A 16,596-nucleotide genomic window follows, 5' to 3' on the forward strand; every position below is an offset into this window, starting at 1 on the left:
TTCTCGCTAGAACCATCCTACAAAGTTGCAGTCAATGAGAAGCTGTCAATGGCTTAAGAGCCCTGCTCCCTCCAAAGACACGAGGACAGACAGATATGCGGGGAGCAAGAAACCTTGACTCAGCAACAGCTCCGAATAAAAAGTGGATGGCCCCTTCTGTCTTGCAAAGATTATTGCCTTTCAAAGAGCTGCATGACTATGGGGGAATTATCTTTGGCTGAAACAGTGGGTCTGCAGGAAGACAATTCTTTGTGTGGGGTAGTTTAACAAAGTTCAGCTCCAGGGCAAGCCTGCAAGGCGCCAGAGTTACAAGAAGCCAGGCCCAGGATTGCTCCAGGAAGAAACACACCCTCCCTTAGCAGCGACTTATCAGTTGCCGTACAAAGAGGGATGGTCCAACCAGAGATGCAAACCACTTAAGACAGGGATGGAAAACCACTGGCTCTCCAGATGTTGCTGAACTCCATTGCCCATCACCCCCAGCCAGCATGCCGAAGTGTCATGGATGATGGGAGCAGGAGTCCAATGGTAAATGGGGGCCACAGGCTCCCTATGGTAGGCTGAACAGGGAAGGGTGGTGCTGTGGTCTAAACCACTGACCCTTTTGGGCTTGCCGATCGGAAGGTCGGCGGTTCAAATCCCCGCGACGGAGTGAGCTCCCGTTGCTCTGTCCCAGCTCCTGCCAACCTAGCAGTTCAAAAGTATGCCAGTGCAAGTAAATAGCAGCAGGAAGGTAAACGGCGTTTCCGTGTGCTCTGGCTTCTGTCATGGTGTTCTGTTGCAAAAGCAGTTGTTTGGTCATGCTGGCAACACGACCCGGAAAGCTGTCTGTGGACAAACACTGGCTCCTTCGGCCTGAAAGAGAGATGAGCGCCTTAACCCCAGTCGCCTTTGACTGGACTTAACTGTCCAAGGGCCCTTCACCTTTTCCTTTTACCTTATGGTACGCTGGCTTAGGGGGGCAAAATTCTAGGGGACTAAGTTTAGGAAAGAAAATACCTTTTTAAGAGAGAGAGAGAGAAAGAAAGAGAGAAGGTGTTCAGATGGAAGTTTAGGAGCTGGCCAGCTGAAGGATGGATTCCCTTCCCTAACATACTAAAGCTAACTATCCAAGGTATATCGAAGGTATAAATGTTTGCAAACGGCTTTTGGAAGCTTTGCAATTGAGTGGATAGAAAATCTCATTGTCGTATCAAGGATGAAAACCTTGAGGCAATTTAAACAGTGAAATAAGCCCAGGCCCAATGGTTTATTAAAGGTGGTAATCGTAGGATCATACGAGTTGGAAAGGACCTTGAGGATCATCCAGTCCAACCCCCTGCAATGCAGGAATATGCAGCTGTCCCTTACGGGGATCGAACCTGCAACCTTGGCGTTATCAGCACCACGCTCTAACCAGCTGAGCTATCCATAACTAAGTTCCATAGAGAGCAATTAGGAACGTCTAACGTGCTACTTTGGTTTCAAGGGGACTTTGTTATGACTAACTTTCGCTGGAACAGAGCAGCGCACATTAAGGCTGCAATCCTATGCTTACCTGGGAGTAAATCGCACCCAATACATCAAAACTTATTTCTGAGAAAACACACACAGGACCCAGTTCCATAGGGCTTCACTTTTAAAGCTCAGGAACCTAGCAAAAAGCTACTGACCACAGGCCTCTCAACAACACTGGTAAAACAAATCACACTTAGAAAAATGAAAGCCGTTTTTTATTGTAGTCTCCACAGCCCATCATTTGACACGAACATGCATACGTAATTTGGCTACGCACACACCACTTTTCTTTTTAAACGTTAGTTATTAAACATACAACAGACATCCTTACAAAAATGAGTCAAAATGCAAACTTAACTTTTAAAAACAAACAGTTTTACTCATTTATTTATTTTTTTCTTAAAAAAAACCTTTTTTGTGTTGGGTACCATTTGTACAAACACAGTTAATTTAAACAAATCTGCTCTTAAGTTTCCTCATGGTTGCACATAAAAAAGCTGCAATACAAAATGAAGTCACTGAGAGTTTCTTTCTTTCTTTTTAAATAGCAGAAATAGGCAGTTTCGCCATGCACAAGAAGCAATATTAAATATTAGTTTTTCAAAAAAAGGAAAAAAAAACCACGTTTAAAAATATTTAGTTCAAGTCACAGAACTTTCTCCAGTCCAGAGAAATCCAAAACGCAATGCAGAATTAGCTGCCACAGAATGGCCATTCTGAAAAGGCAAAAGAAAAAATAAAATAAAAATCACCTCCCAGGGTTGATAAAATTTTGAATGATTTTGGCACAGAAAAGAAGTTATCAGCTTACTCAAGAACAAGAACGTGATTTTTTTTTAAATGGAGAAGACAAGAAGAGGAGAAAAATCAAAAGCAAGACTGAACAAGATAGTAGTTGCAATCACTTAAAAAAAAGAAAAAGGATCTGTGCATCTCAGTCATTGCAGAATACTGTTTACAGCAGAGCATAATTTCCAGGTAACTGTTATTGCAACATAGATTTAATTTGCTTCGAGGTAGTCTCATCATTCAAATGTTTTGTTGTGTACCTAAAAAGGAAAAATAAAAATAAGTGTGTAAAAAACCATGCACATATGCCTGCATTGCAGGGGGTTGGACTAGATGACACTCGGGGTCCCTTCTAACTTTATGATTCTATGGCCTTGTACATCCCTGACAGTCTGATCCGAAAAAAACTATTTTGGGGCAAGAGGGCATTCCTGGGGCAGTGCAGTTGAGGGAAGATTTGGGGTGGCTTTTCCTGCTGAATCCCCGTGTACGTAGGCATTTGAAAAATTCTAAAATGCTGTACCTGCATTCACACTGTACCAGTGGTCCTTCTTTACCAGTGCTAACCACTGATTTCCAAGAAAAAACAGCTGGCACTTACAGTAATTCCACGTTCAAAAGCTAGATACCTGAGAGCATTTAGAAGGCCTTCTACACTGTTTGGAGGCTGGTCTTTGAGAACTTTGATGCATCCTTTCATCTGGAAATCAATACAAAAGGGGTGGGAGGGGGAGGACAGGACACACACATTAATTCACAACAAGCCGGCGTTGGATGTAACCATGACACAACCAGCAATTTCACTTTTCAGAAAGGATCCAGCCCCTCATGTCAAAACGAGTAGCTCAATCACTGGGACGGCAATGACTTAAAAAACAACGACAGCCCTCGGAGGAAGCCAAGGCAGCCCTCCATACACTGCCCATGATTCGTATAAATAGCATTTTCACACACGTGCAGCCTAGTCATAAGCCTGGTGGCAGTCACAGGGTACGCGTAATGGAGCTGGCACAATATGGGAACTGGCTCTGAATCATCAGCATCCTTTTTACTGACATGCAGAAGTGCTCAAAAATACGTATTTTTAAAAGGAATGCCTTCTGTGTTCCCTTCTTGCCTCCACCCCACCCAGCTGGCCCACCGAGAGGAAGGATAATTCACTCAGCCCCAGAAACTTACATCAATTTTTGACGTTTTAGCAAACGCGCCTACGGGATGCACGTGGTCATAGAGAATGATGACGCCCACCATCACCCTCAGACAGAAGGATACCGTTTCCTCGTTGGTGAACCTGCTTCTGTATTCCCTGGGATTTTAACAAGACACGGAGGTGAACAGTTGATTATCCAAAGCTGAATTCTAAGGCAAACGTCACAGCGGAGTGCCATCCCCAACGTAACAGCCTTCTCAGAGTAAAGTTTCTTCCTTCCTAACTTCGAATGGCGAAGCCTGGTGCAGGGGTTTTGTTCCTACCTTTCTCTAACAGTGCGGCACGGGCTTGCTAAAACCACCCACGATATCTGACTGCACAATGACCATTTGGGAGCCGTGTTGGTCTGACGCAGTCAAAATAAATAAAAAAATTGTCCAGCGGCACCTTAGAGACCAACTACCAAGAACAAACTTAGTTGGTCTCTAAGGTGCCACTGGACTTTTCTTTTTTTTAAGAATTCATTTGTAGCAGGTTGCGGTGATCAAGCACCGGGAGTCAACCCTGGAAAAGAGAAACAAAATAGAAAATTCTTTCCAGTAACACCTTAGAGACCAACTGAGTATGTTCTTGGTATGAGCTTTCGTGTGCATGCACACAAAAGCTCATACCAAGAACAAACTCAGTTGGTCTCTAAGGTGCTACTGGAAAGAATTTTCTATTTTCTATTTTGTTTCGACTATGGCAGACCAGCACGGCTACCCACCTGAACCTGGAAAAGAGGCTCAAGATGCATGCAAAGTACGCTCCAGGTTCTTATATCTTCCTGATTTATGCATGAGATAAAACCATTTCCCAAAGCGCACAGATGCCTTCCAATACGTATTGTTGAAATATTCAAACAACTGTTCCCGCAAGAACTAGCAATCTGGCGCACGTCCAGCTTGATCTGGGAAAGGTGTTGCAAAACTGGGAAGTGTCGACACCTCTCAGAGACAGCACCCTATCTGTCATCTCCAAGGAGCACTATCAATAGCAGCCACTTCTGCGGAACAAAGTAAAATGCACTTGGGAGACTGTTACGGAAAGAATGGCCTCTGCACAGCCCACAGCCTGTGGGGCACAAGCTCCTTCCCTGACCCTAACCGGACAATATCATCTAGGTCAGGTGTCTTCAATCAGGAAAACAGCATGGTCCAATTCAGGAAACCAGACTTGGCTCCACTCCTTGCTCTGCATAATGCACGGTCTTCAATGACCGAGACTCTCCACCCCCTTCCCTCCTCTATCTGCCATATTACAAAAGTTTCTTGCTAGTTCAATACGATTGCAGCCCTGCACTTGGGTACATACCAGAAAGTAACTACCAGGTTCTTGTCTTATTCTTCCTTAATTCTAGGTTCTGGTTTTCCTCAAATTGTTTATACCTTCGGCAAATTAACTCTGAATTTGTGACTTACTCTCTATGGCTTATCAGAGTATGATTCCTTCTTAGTGTTTGAAACTTCTCAGTAAAAAAAAACAAAGAGGCTTTGCTTGGGGGGATGCCCACGTTTGTTAAGTAAATAAAATGGTGTTTTGATCAAAAGTTATGTCTGAAGTAGCCTCTGTACTTACGGGGTTTCCAGCATAACTCGGCAAACGCTGGCCATGGTGCTTAAGCAGTCTGTGGTGTTCTCTATAGGCAAATTTTTGTTCTGTAAGTAGCATAAGAAATACATATTTACTGTAATACAAGCAGCAAGCCATTTTTCCAAGTAGGACTGATAATGTCTCCTGTTCAAAACCCCGGAGAACCGCTACCTACTGGCGTAGACCAGTGTTTCTCAAACTTGCTGGACTACAACAGCCGGGGACCCAGGCTTGAGAAACACTGATCATGTTGAGAGTAATATTCTTCCCCTTGGTGGAGAAGCTTCAGTGACATGAGTTTTAGGAGCCAAGTGCAAAAGGCAGACAAGCTGTTGTGGGATAGGGAGGGAGAAGACTTTAGCTGCGCATTACGAAGTTGCGTTGAGATGCTGCCATCTATGACGAGTCACAAGATTTACTGAATAAAATTACGAAGCCTCTCTTCTATAACTAAGTCAATTCTATAATAATAATAATAATAATAATAATGATTGCCACTTTTCTATTGTGCCAGACAGTGCTTTTCTTCTAGGAAAAATAAGTGCCGGTACCACAAATCAGGATTGAGGATTGATAGGGTTGTGTGTGTAGAAACTTGCCTTCTGTACAAAGGTGAAATGTAATTAATAATAATAATAATAATAATAATAATAATAATAATAATAATAATTTATTTGTACCCCGCCCATCTGGCTGGGTCTCCCCAGCCACTCTGGGCAGCTTCCACCAAACATTAAAATACATTTAAAATATCACACATTAAAAACTTCCCTAAACAGGGCTGCCTTCAGGTATTTTCTGAATGTCAGGTAGTTGTTTATCTCTTTGACATCTGATGGGATGGCGTTCCACAGGGCGGGTGCCACTACCGAGAAGGCCCTCTGCCTGGTTCCCTGTAGCTTTGCTTCTCGCAGTGAGGGAACTGACAGAAGGCCCTTGGCGTTGGATCTCAGTCTCCGGGCTGAACGATGGGGCTGGAGACGCTCCTTCAGGTATACAGGACCGAGGCCGTTTACAGGATCTACAACCCTTAACACCTTCAAATCACACTGCTGACATGTGAAATTCAACATTAAGACGCACCCAAAAGCCCGTAACATGGAGTCTCGTCAGCAGCGCAAGCTAGTTTTACACAACAAACTTGTATTTTCCACAGTTATCCTAACAAGGAGGTCTATTCACGCACGTACCTCTGAAACGAATTTTGTCGTGGCATCGCTTAAGGTTTTCAACATTGGCGTTGCTTCGGCATAAAATAAAGACATTCTGTTGGCCAATTCGTTGTTTACTTCATTTTCTCCTTCTGCCTACCAAAGTATAAAAATTTTTAAAAATCACAATCTTCACTTGTTTTGAATAAACAGCGTTAAGTGGTAGAAGGGTCACAAAGAAATACCTTCTTCACTTCTACAGAAGGGTACTTACTGGAACATTATTGATCCTCATACGACTCAAGGTTCTTCTGTAGTAGCTGAAGTCATTCTGAATTGCAGGATTCGTCATCTAGAAAGGGGGGAGAGGAGGATGTATTGGTGACAAGTCTACATCATACCCTACCTAATTCTGAAGGCACCAGGGATTTCAGTTCTGTAAAGACCTGGGAAATGAGGCCAGCATCTTGAGGTCCTGCACTGAAGCCGTGGTCTAGGACAGGATCCTAAATATTATTTTGTCAAGGCAGAATCCTGCATAACTAGGCTATTAAATATTCAGAATACTACAGAAGACATAATCTGATTTTGTGTATGTTGCCTAACACCGTAATATGGAATAGGTAGCAGCCAAATCGGGCAAGCATTAGTCGCCGCTGTTAGTAGGACAGATAGCTCTGCCTGGATGCTTATAGGTACAGCCATACTGTCCCTGCATGGAGAACCTCCAGCATTTTGTGCCAGTATGAGGAATGGGATATTGGACTAAGATGTTCCTCTGTTCTTATGTCCTTAGTGATGTGTCAAGCTTGAACAATCAGTAAGATCAGGGTGAGCAGTCCTTGGTTGCCACCCAGGAGCAAAAATGGAAAGGGAATACCATATTTGTTTACAGCAACATCTGATCAATGGACAAACAAGCACTGTGCAACGCTGCAACACGGATCACAGCTGCTTTGCAACTGTCCAGTTTGGACAAGCGCTATGCGGGGATAATTCTGAACTTACCTTCAGCTCATCAAAACGAAGTGTGAAATGAAGGATTTCCGCAAACTGTTTTGCAAGAGCCTGCTCTCGCTCCAGGTGCTGCGTGGGAGAATATGGAGTGCTTGTCAGAGCCCCAAGAAGACCTCGTAATGCAGCTTCTACATGCAAGAACAAAGGGGACAGTTATGTAAAACAGTGTGAATGTGTTGAATGTCCTGTCGTTCTGGATGATTACAAAAGCAGGTCGCAATCAAGATGTTATAAAATCCTAGGTAAAGGTAAAGGGACCCCTGACCATCAGGTCCAGTCATGTCCGACTCTGGGGTTGCAGCGCTCATCTCGCTCTATAGGCCAAGGGAGCCGGCGTTTGTCCGCAGACAGCATCCGGGTCATGTGGCCAGCATGACTAAGCCGCTTTCTGGCGAACCAGAGCAGCGCACGGAAACGCCGTTTACCTTCCCGCCGGAGCGGTCCCTATTTATCTACTTGCACTTTGATGTGCTTTCGAACTGCTAGGTGGGCAGGAGCTGGGACCAAACAACAGGAGCTCACCCCGTCGCAGGGATTCGAACCGCCAACCTTCTGATCTGCAAGCCCTAGAAAAAGTCCTTCAACCTTCCTCAAAAGCAGTTTATATTGGTGCCTAGATCTAATAGACTGGAAATTACAAACAAACAAAAACCAAACCCACCAAATTAGCAGTAAATGTCAACATTTCTGTGTAGGTGGTAAATGCAAGTCATTAGCAGAAATATCAACAAATTCTACCATGCTAAAATATTTAACAGTGTGGGATCCTGGCCTTAATTACATGGTAGATTATACAATATTATGGAGCAAATCAATCAATTAGTTACTACCGACACTTACCAAGTCTTTGAGAAAATTCATAGAATTTCTTTAGTTTGCCCACTAGAGGGACAACTGCACCCCATGCCTTCTCCTGGAGCCTCTCATCAGTGGGATGCTGTATTGCCTGGAACAATTAAACATGAGCAAGGATGTTTGGTTTATAATAACGTTTGCTTTAAAGTTTTTTTTCTCTGCATTCAAATCATAGACAAGCATGGGACAACCAAGCCGTAAGACCACAAAACAGAGGCATCGTTCTGTGTGACTATGCACATTCCCTAGAGGAGCTGGGAGAGAAAAAAAGCCTAGATGAAGCTCTCATGGTATACAAGTCTCACTATCATGTCAATAGCCTGCAGCATGGAGAACGAGGATCACCTCATTGCAAAGGCGGGGGGGGGGGGGAGGGAAATTGCACTGCTGATTATTGAGACTCGTATTATTGTCAGATCATTCTTCCACCAACTGGAAGCTGCTCCCCAATGTCTCAGGGCAGAGGTCTCTCCCACCACACCTGGTGCCTGATATCCTTTTAACATGAGATGCCAAGGGCTGAATGTGGAGCCTTCTGTATGCAGTTATCATGTTCCACTGCTGGGCAATGGTGCAGCCCAAGCTACCTGCACGGCTACATGTCATGCAACAATATCAGAAGAATGTCAGGCACTCTCTGGGTGACAAATTCCCCCAGCAACTAAATATTACAGATGGTTAAAAGGTAGGGGAAATGAGATACCCTGAAATTGTGGCGCCAAGGGAAGAAAATGTGGATGTTGGTGCAACAAGTGAGAAACATTCACGCTGCGTGTTTTGCAATATAAAGCTGATTATCCGGAAAGAGTCCAATATGACCTCCGCTTCAGGGCTGCAGAGAGCGCAGTTAGAACAAGATAGCAAAAATTACTTGCACACAGAGCATGCTATTGGTAGTGCACAAACTGTTATTTAAAAGATAGATAATACTTTATTCGGCTATAAGCCCACAAGTGTTATTTAAAAGTTATAGAGACTTTGGCAGAAAGTGAACCTTTAACTGATCTGTATTAAGGTCATAATCACCAATGCCAAATATGATACATAGGATCAATAAATCAATTACAAAATACTCCATCCAATTATGCTTTTTACCTCTCGTATTTCATGACCAGCTCCTCTGTATGACTGCAAGTCTTCCAGGATTCCTTCTGCATCCTTTAACACTACATTTACCTGATTATAAATTTCTTTTTCTGATTCTGTAGGTTGAGCATCTAAACAACAGGACAGCATATTAAGTCATATTTGCAGTTACGCAGTTTTCAAATATAAACATCTTGAACGTGCTTGAATATACTCCTGAAAATAGTGTTTAAATATATATACATGGTTTGGGTTTCTTTTTCCTATCAAAATATACTTGCAATCTGCACATTTTGTCTTATTGCAACTGGAATATCTACAGTTTACTTATAGGTATTAATGTGCAACCCAGCAACAATTCTCTTTTAACCATACACTCATGGATGTCTAATTCAATTTTATTTTATGGTATTCTAGAAGCCTTGTTTGTCAAAACAGCTCTGGTCAGTTCAGCTCAGCCTTTCACAATCCACATAGTAAAAGCCTTCTAGGTTAGAGAAACACATAGGTTAGGGCTGACATATCCAGGATTTGCCCGTCGAAAATAGAGTCCGGGCAGAATTTCCAAAAATTGGGGAAATGTTCGGGGAAACCCGAGTGTATGGCAACCCTATCAGAAGTGTTGATTTCCTAAAACTTTTGTGTCCGGATTTTCAGTTTTTGAAATATGGCAACATTAGCATAGGCTAACTAGCTTTGGGAAGAGGTGCAGATGAAGCAAGAGCTCACAGAATGTGGATAGTAATATCACAGCTGTGAGCAAGTGAGGAACCTCCTTATCAGCTGGTTTTGTGTGAGAACATGAGGCGCAGAATCAGTAAGCTGAGTCATCATTTTTAATACCCAAAATCAATAAATAGGCACCTACAATTTGAATCAACCTTGCCATGCAATACGCAAGAAGGGAAGCGCCACGATCAGAGCAAATGCTTTGCATGCAGAAGGCCTGATGGTTAATTTCTGGCATCTTCCATTAAAAGGATCCCAGGCATCAGGTGATGGGGAAGACCCTTAGATGCTGGAGAGCAGCTGTCAGTCAGGGAACACAATACTCGGCTAGATTGACCAAAGGCCTAGCTCAGCAGAAGGCAGGCTCATTTGCTCCTATGAAATAATACCAACAGGTATGTGGACTGTGTAGCATTTGTGTACAGGGCTTGAGTCCTGGGCACTGGGATATTTATCAGTGCTCCAGATGAAAAAAAGAAGGTGCTTAGCTGGATAAAAGCTGCACATGGACCTTTGGTCAGATGTCATGAGTGGCATTTAGGAGTAGAATACAAAATTAGATACTAATACTGTTCAAATCTATGTTGGTACAGCATCTGTTCTATTAAAAATTCCTTGGGTATTCAGCTAAGTTTTACAAGACCCTTGGGTTAAGCTAATTTTAATTTCAGTGAGTCTACTCTTGAGTAAAACCTAGTTGAATACCAACTCTTATTTAAGATCTGGAATTCACATGCCATTCTAGAAAATTTCTCTATTTAACAGCAAAATTATACTTGCTGCCGCAAGGGAGATGTTTTTGGTGGGAAAAGCTGTTGTTGCATCCTTATAAAAAGGCAATTTCTTAGGGCATAGCCCTAACAAGATAGCTCATGCAATCATGAAATAAAATGCATATTAAATCAAATTAAGTTAGCTTCAGTAGATCTAGCTCAGTGTCCTGACTTAAGTCAGATACTATTTTAAAACAGTTCCATCATTGAATACATGTGGCATTAGGATACCTCCTTTAAGGAAAGGCAATTCTAAACAGATCTTAATGACCATTTAAAATAAGCAATGTTGAAGCTACATGCAACTCAGCGTGAGATAGAAACTCACAGACTGCAATCAAACGTTTGCCGCTTGGTTTAATTTCCAAGGATATTCACAGGCCTTTTGCCTGAACACACGGACCCTTCAAACGCCGCCTTATAAATCATCACAGTTTCCAATTTCATCTGAACTGGGAAGTAGCTTGGGGGCAAGTCAGGATCTTAAAGTTTAAACTGTGGTTTAAGACCATGGCTTGTTCTGAAGCTGCTAGCCATAGTTTCCCCACTCAGATGAAAGGGGAAACTGTGGTTAATTATAGACTTTCTGGCTCCTCCAGGTGTGCCATGAAGGAGTTACATCTGAGACAAAAGGCTTGTGCATCCCTTGGCTTATTAAGAAGAGATATGAACTTCTGAACTGGGTGTTAAGATGCAAAAGGCATAAGACAACAGGCAGATTCTTTTATGACTTCATCAAAGGAGGCCCAGAAGCACAGCAGCATCTGATTTTCACAGCAGTAAATATACCGTAAATAGATATTAAACATTGTGAATTATAAAAACAACTACTTAGACCCCCTTCATTCACATGCTACCTCTGCAGTTGCTCCCAAACTTGATGCTGTGTTTACAAAGAGGCAGCAATGTGCACACAAATTAAAGTACATGCAAAAGTGAGTCTAACTGGTAGACTCTCTTTGGACTACTTAGGGCACAAGATGAAATATACATATTTTTAAAATGTTCTCACTTTCAAAGTCAAGGAAAAAATTTGGTCCCTGCTCAAGGTCTGTGCACGTCAAAACTTTAAGAAGGTTCCCCATGCTAAGGTACCTGTCGAGACAATGAGAAAAGACAAAGAATATTTCTTTTTAAAAAGAATAGGAGATTAACAGTGGGGAAATGCATTAACTTTCCAGGTACTCCTGTATTTTCAGTTCCTGGTATGATCCAAGCAATGGAGTACTGTTTCCAACTTCCCAACACACCCAACAGCTGAAAAGTGGGTTATCCAACAGCAGATAGAAGAACATCCACCAGAAAGCAAGAGAAAATCTCACACCATGTAGCTCCCCAATTGTATTCCTTGAAGTCAGATGCCCAAAATACATTGTTCATAAATTAGAATTTCAAAATATCCAATTCTGTAGTAGATGGCTGTATTTCACAGGCACCCTCTACTCACACTGTTTCACTTCAGAATATCTGTGGATGATAGTAAAGTTTGACAGCCCTTTTCTGCTTCATTTTAATGGATTCAAAACTCCCAGTCCGAAATGGGAGTGAGGAACCTGTGGCCCTTCAGATGTCGTTGGACTATAGTCAGCTGGCATGGCCAACCGTCAGCGACTATGGGAGTTCAGAGACATCTGGAGACTGCAGGTTCCCCATTCCTAGTCTATAAGAACATTTCAGATACCCAGCAATACCAAAAAAAGCATTTTCTGTTTCTCTTCTACACTCAGTCTTCTCTTCTCTTGGTATATGCAGCTACCTGTTCTACTTTCCTAGATCTCTCCCCCCCCCAAAAAAAAAAAAATTGTGCTAGGTACGGAAAAGTGGATCATGTCTATTGTTATTTGATTGTTTGTGCTTTTATTATAGCCAACAAAATGTTTCTTGAGGGCGATGGCCGGTACTCCTAATGTAGCTAAGTGGTTTGAAAGGCAGAAGCAGAATGCAAACCAATGAAGGCAAAGTAACTGCCACACAGACATATGAACTTGGTGGCACAACAATATAGCCAAGAGTAGAATTGCAAAAGTTCCGGTCATTCATGGCAGCACATAACCCAGGCCTAGTTCTCACTGAGGGAGTAAAGGCATATCTAGATTGCACCTCTTCACAATGCAAGTCGATCTCCACGTGACCAAACTCTTCTTTTGACAAAGGATTCCTTCCATGTAGGAAACTAAACACTAGGGGTTTATTCATATTTCCTGAGAAATATGGGATAAAACGTAGTTTTCTGCTGTATCTAGTCTGTACACTTCGCTACAAAAATCGCTCTACTTCAACTACGCAACATTTTTGTGCAAGCATGTTATTACGTTTTGAAAAGGGCTACAGGTCCATTAAGATGGATGGCACCGCAGAAATGCCTCGTTTTAGATCTAAGAATCTCAAGTGCTGACAGTTGAACAAGATGTCAAGTCTGTGCTCCGAGGTATCACGTTGAAAAGAAAGATATTCTCGGAAAGCCGGCATAGTGTGGCTTGAACGGTGCATGAAATCGTCTGTTCAAAAAGCAATTACTGGTGTGTGAAGGATAAAGTACTTGGCCCTCAATAAAACTGGCAAGGCTATAAGCTTGGATGTTTTTACAGCAGAGGTTTGTATTTCAGAAGGCCCCACAATACAAAGACTGCCATACCATACCGAGATAGATTTATTCCCCAAATACACCACAGCATCACCAATTTTTCCCTCCACCAATTCAACAGAGTCCACACCTGAATTGTCTGGGAAGGGGGAGGGGTTATTGGTTTCTTCTCTTTTTCATTTTGCTTTTAGGATGCATTTTGTGCTTTTATCCTGTATTTTTATGCTGTGAATCGCCCTGAGATCTTCAGATGAAGGGTGGCATACAAATTTAATAAATAAAACAATCTGGCAATGACAATTTAATTCATTTTCGTATCCAGCTATAAGAATTTCACTTTCTAAGCCCGCTTCCCATGAGTTCTCCTTGGAATCAAAATTAAAGTTCAACTGAAGTCTGTTAGATGCGATGCAGTCTACCTAAGAATACTGCTTTATTTGAAGTGGGGGGAGGGAAAGGAGGGAAGAGCCTCACTAACATAATATACCAGTCACTTCATCTCCTGCCAGAAAATGCTCCTGAATAACATCCAATGGGGTCAGCTTCCTTGCAGAATGAATTTCCAGATTTCGGGGAGGTGGGACAGGCATGGCGGGCTGCAAAAGCAGGAGAAGAAGGGTGTGTGTTGTGTCTGGTGGCTTCTTAGCGTCTAAAAAGCTATTCAGTGTACCTGTCATATTAATTTGAAAAACCAGCAATTCTTGCTATGTGACTTGAGATTCTATTGTTTTATGATAGTTTCTGTCATTATTGCTGCTAGTACCACATACCGCCCCAGATGATGGTGTGCAATGGCAGTAACACCGTCTTGGAATCTAGCGGGTCCCAGGTCGGCTCAGCCGGGAGAGCTAGGAGAAGGGGGCTTGGATTGCTCTGCTTATCAAGTTATCTAGATTAAGGGAGGTAATAGTACCACTATATTCTGCTCTGGTCAGACCTCACCTGGAATACTGTGTCCAGTTCTGGGCACCACAGTTCAAGAAGGATACTGACAAGCTGGAACGTGTCCAGAAGAGGGCAACCAAAATGGTCAAAGGCCTGGAAACGATGCCTTATGAGGAACGGCTTAGGGAGCTGGGTATGTTTAGCCTGGAGAAGAGAAGGTTAAGGGGTGGTATGATAGCCATGTTCAAATATATAAAAGGATGTCATACAGAGGAGGGTGAAAGGTTGTTTTCTGCTGCTCCAGAGAAGCAGACACGGGGCAATGGATTCAAACTACAAGAAAGAAGATTCCACCAAAACATTAGGAAGAACTTCCTGACAGTGAGAGCTGTTCGGCAGTGGAATTTGCTACCAAGGAGTGTGGTAGAGTCTCCTTCTTTGGAGGTCTTTAAGCAGAGGCTTGACAGCCATCTGTCAGGAATGCTTTGATGGTGTTTCCTGCTTGGCAGGGGGTTGGACTGGATGGCCCTTGTGGTCTCTTCCAATTCTATGATTCTATGATTCTAAGTCAATTTTTTCTGGCCATAAGACATACATACACACAAAGCAAGCAACCGCGGGAATCGAACAGTGCACTGGTACAAATAATTGCAATGAACTGTATCATCATTTTTTGATGCCACTTGAGAAATCAATTAGAATGAACAGAGAAATCTTTTCATATCTCATCAAGCTGAACAGTCCTTTGCTGATGTTCAGTAACAGAGGGGGGAAATATGTGAACGCCACATATTAAAGAATAGTTTCTAAGGATTGCAAATAATTCCTGTTTGTAAAAAATCAAAAAAGGCCTGCTTATTCCCCTTAAGCTCAAAACACATGTATCTACTTAACTTTAATCCTTAGCTTTTGTCTATTTCTTTGGGCTCACTTTCAATATCTGATGCTATTCTATATAGGAACTGCAGCCCTAACGCCTGCAGCCGTGTGAAGCCACACCACTAGTCAGAGCAGATTATTACACGGAGGATTCTTCCAGGGCCTAAACATAATGCATCAAATTTAAATGCTTTTTGCCAGCTTCGGTTTCTAATGGTTGTGTACTAAAGACTCTTGACTGCCCTTGCTTAGCGTCTCCTAATCCCTCCCAGCGGTTTCTATGGTATCAGCAAACAGCTCTCTCAGGCCCTGTGGAACCAGGTTGTGGGAATCACGGAGAAACGCTGCTTCCAACTTGACCTACTTTCGCAGAGTAAGACATACGGGATGCCACATTTGATTACAATGACGCTGCCCATTACAGCCTTATGGGGTTGTCTGATGCAGAGTGCCATGTCAAATTCAGACAGGCGGAAAGCCGAGGCATATTTTCAAAACAACAGTGGCACGCATGGCCTTCATTCTGAAAACATCCCAGGCACATTTCAGCTTGGGCTCCGTCGAGATAAAACGAAAGAGAATTACGGGATGTAATAGAAATTCCCAAGAACCAGAGATGACTCCCCTCAGGGGTAAGAGTAGGTTAATAACTATTTTGTTCCCAACTGGTGAACAAGACTCGCGGCTCAGTGAGTGGTAACCTCGCTCCCTCGTTTTCAATATTTATGGAGGAACAAGCAGAGATACAGAATTCCTCACTGCCAAGAACTGACGAGTTGGGGGGGGGGAAACTATTGTGCTTTTTCGCTTGGAAAAAACAATGCAGAATATCAAAATCAATAAAAGAACATCCCGATAAATCAGGCCGGAAAAGATAGCATGATTTTACAGCTAATTCTTTAACCACAGAAGGAGGCATGACTTCTACAATGTGCCTTTTTCTTATTAATTCTCAAAGGAGCAGAGTTTCAAGAGACTTAGCTAAAAGAGTGAAATCCAATGCTATGAAAGCAGATTTCCCCTTTCTCTCCTCCCACTGCAGCCCCCCGGTATTTGTTTGAGGGTACCCCAAACTTCAGTGCAGAGTTTGGAGGCTTGTGGGGGGTTGCAAGGCGGGGAGAGGGAGGTGAACTCCCACCTGGCCAGCAGATGTCTGTTTGGAGATAATCCTGTTAAAACTTGTACAGAATAAACTGAAATCACACATAAATTCTCCCCTCCCTGCAAAAAAGCAACTAAGGCCCTGATCCAGTTCTCATCGTGAGAGAGTTATGGACCCAACAATTTGCACCTAATGCTGTGTTTTAATAAAAAGTAGTTTGAGGTTGTTCATTAAACTGATGTGCTTTGGTTGCAAGGAGCTTTTAAAGTTATTTTTAGTCATTTGTCATGTTTTTTATTGCCACCTGTATTAGCTGTTTTGAGTATTATTTTTTTAAGCGGCGAAAAATTGTTCGGCCGTAGGTAACACACCACTATTGTGGTTTCCTCTTCCTTTCAGTCAGTAGAGCATGAGACTCTTAATCTCAGGGTTATGGGTTTGAGTACCAATGGACAAAAGATTCCTGC

General features: G+C 42.7%; 1 protein-coding gene across 3 annotated transcripts in view; it reads right to left on the reverse strand.

Annotated features, from left to right (window-relative positions):
* Nucleotides 1-1,694: 1,694 nt before the first annotated feature.
* The window catches only part of CYRIB (CYFIP related Rac1 interactor B), a 46,174-nt gene continuing 31,272 nt past the window's right edge, over nt 1,695-16,596 (reverse strand). For 2 of the 3 annotated variants that reach the window (XM_033155858.1, XM_033155857.1), the window contains 10 exons: nt 11,692-11,774; nt 9,187-9,308; nt 8,077-8,182; nt 7,228-7,364; nt 6,494-6,571; nt 6,259-6,375; nt 5,054-5,133; nt 3,466-3,592; nt 2,916-2,986; nt 1,695-2,546 (listed from right to left, as the gene is read on the reverse strand). In XM_033155858.1, coding sequence (XP_033011749.1) covers nt 2,483-2,546; nt 2,916-2,986; nt 3,466-3,592; nt 5,054-5,133; nt 6,259-6,375; nt 6,494-6,571; nt 7,228-7,364; nt 8,077-8,182; nt 9,187-9,308; nt 11,692-11,764 — 975 coding nt within the window. In that variant the 5' untranslated portion in view covers nt 11,765-11,774 and the 3' untranslated portion in view covers nt 1,695-2,482. Of the gene's footprint in view, nt 2,547-2,887; nt 2,987-3,465; nt 3,593-5,053; nt 5,134-6,258; nt 6,376-6,493; nt 6,572-7,227; nt 7,365-8,076; nt 8,183-9,186; nt 9,309-11,691; nt 11,775-16,596 lie in introns of all 3 variants that reach the window. The other variant, XM_033155859.1, reaches the window with a different exon arrangement.

Source organism: Lacerta agilis, chromosome 7 (genome assembly GCF_009819535.1).
Source record: "Lacerta agilis isolate rLacAgi1 chromosome 7, rLacAgi1.pri, whole genome shotgun sequence".
Taxonomy (NCBI): Eukaryota; Metazoa; Chordata; class Lepidosauria; order Squamata; family Lacertidae; genus Lacerta; species Lacerta agilis.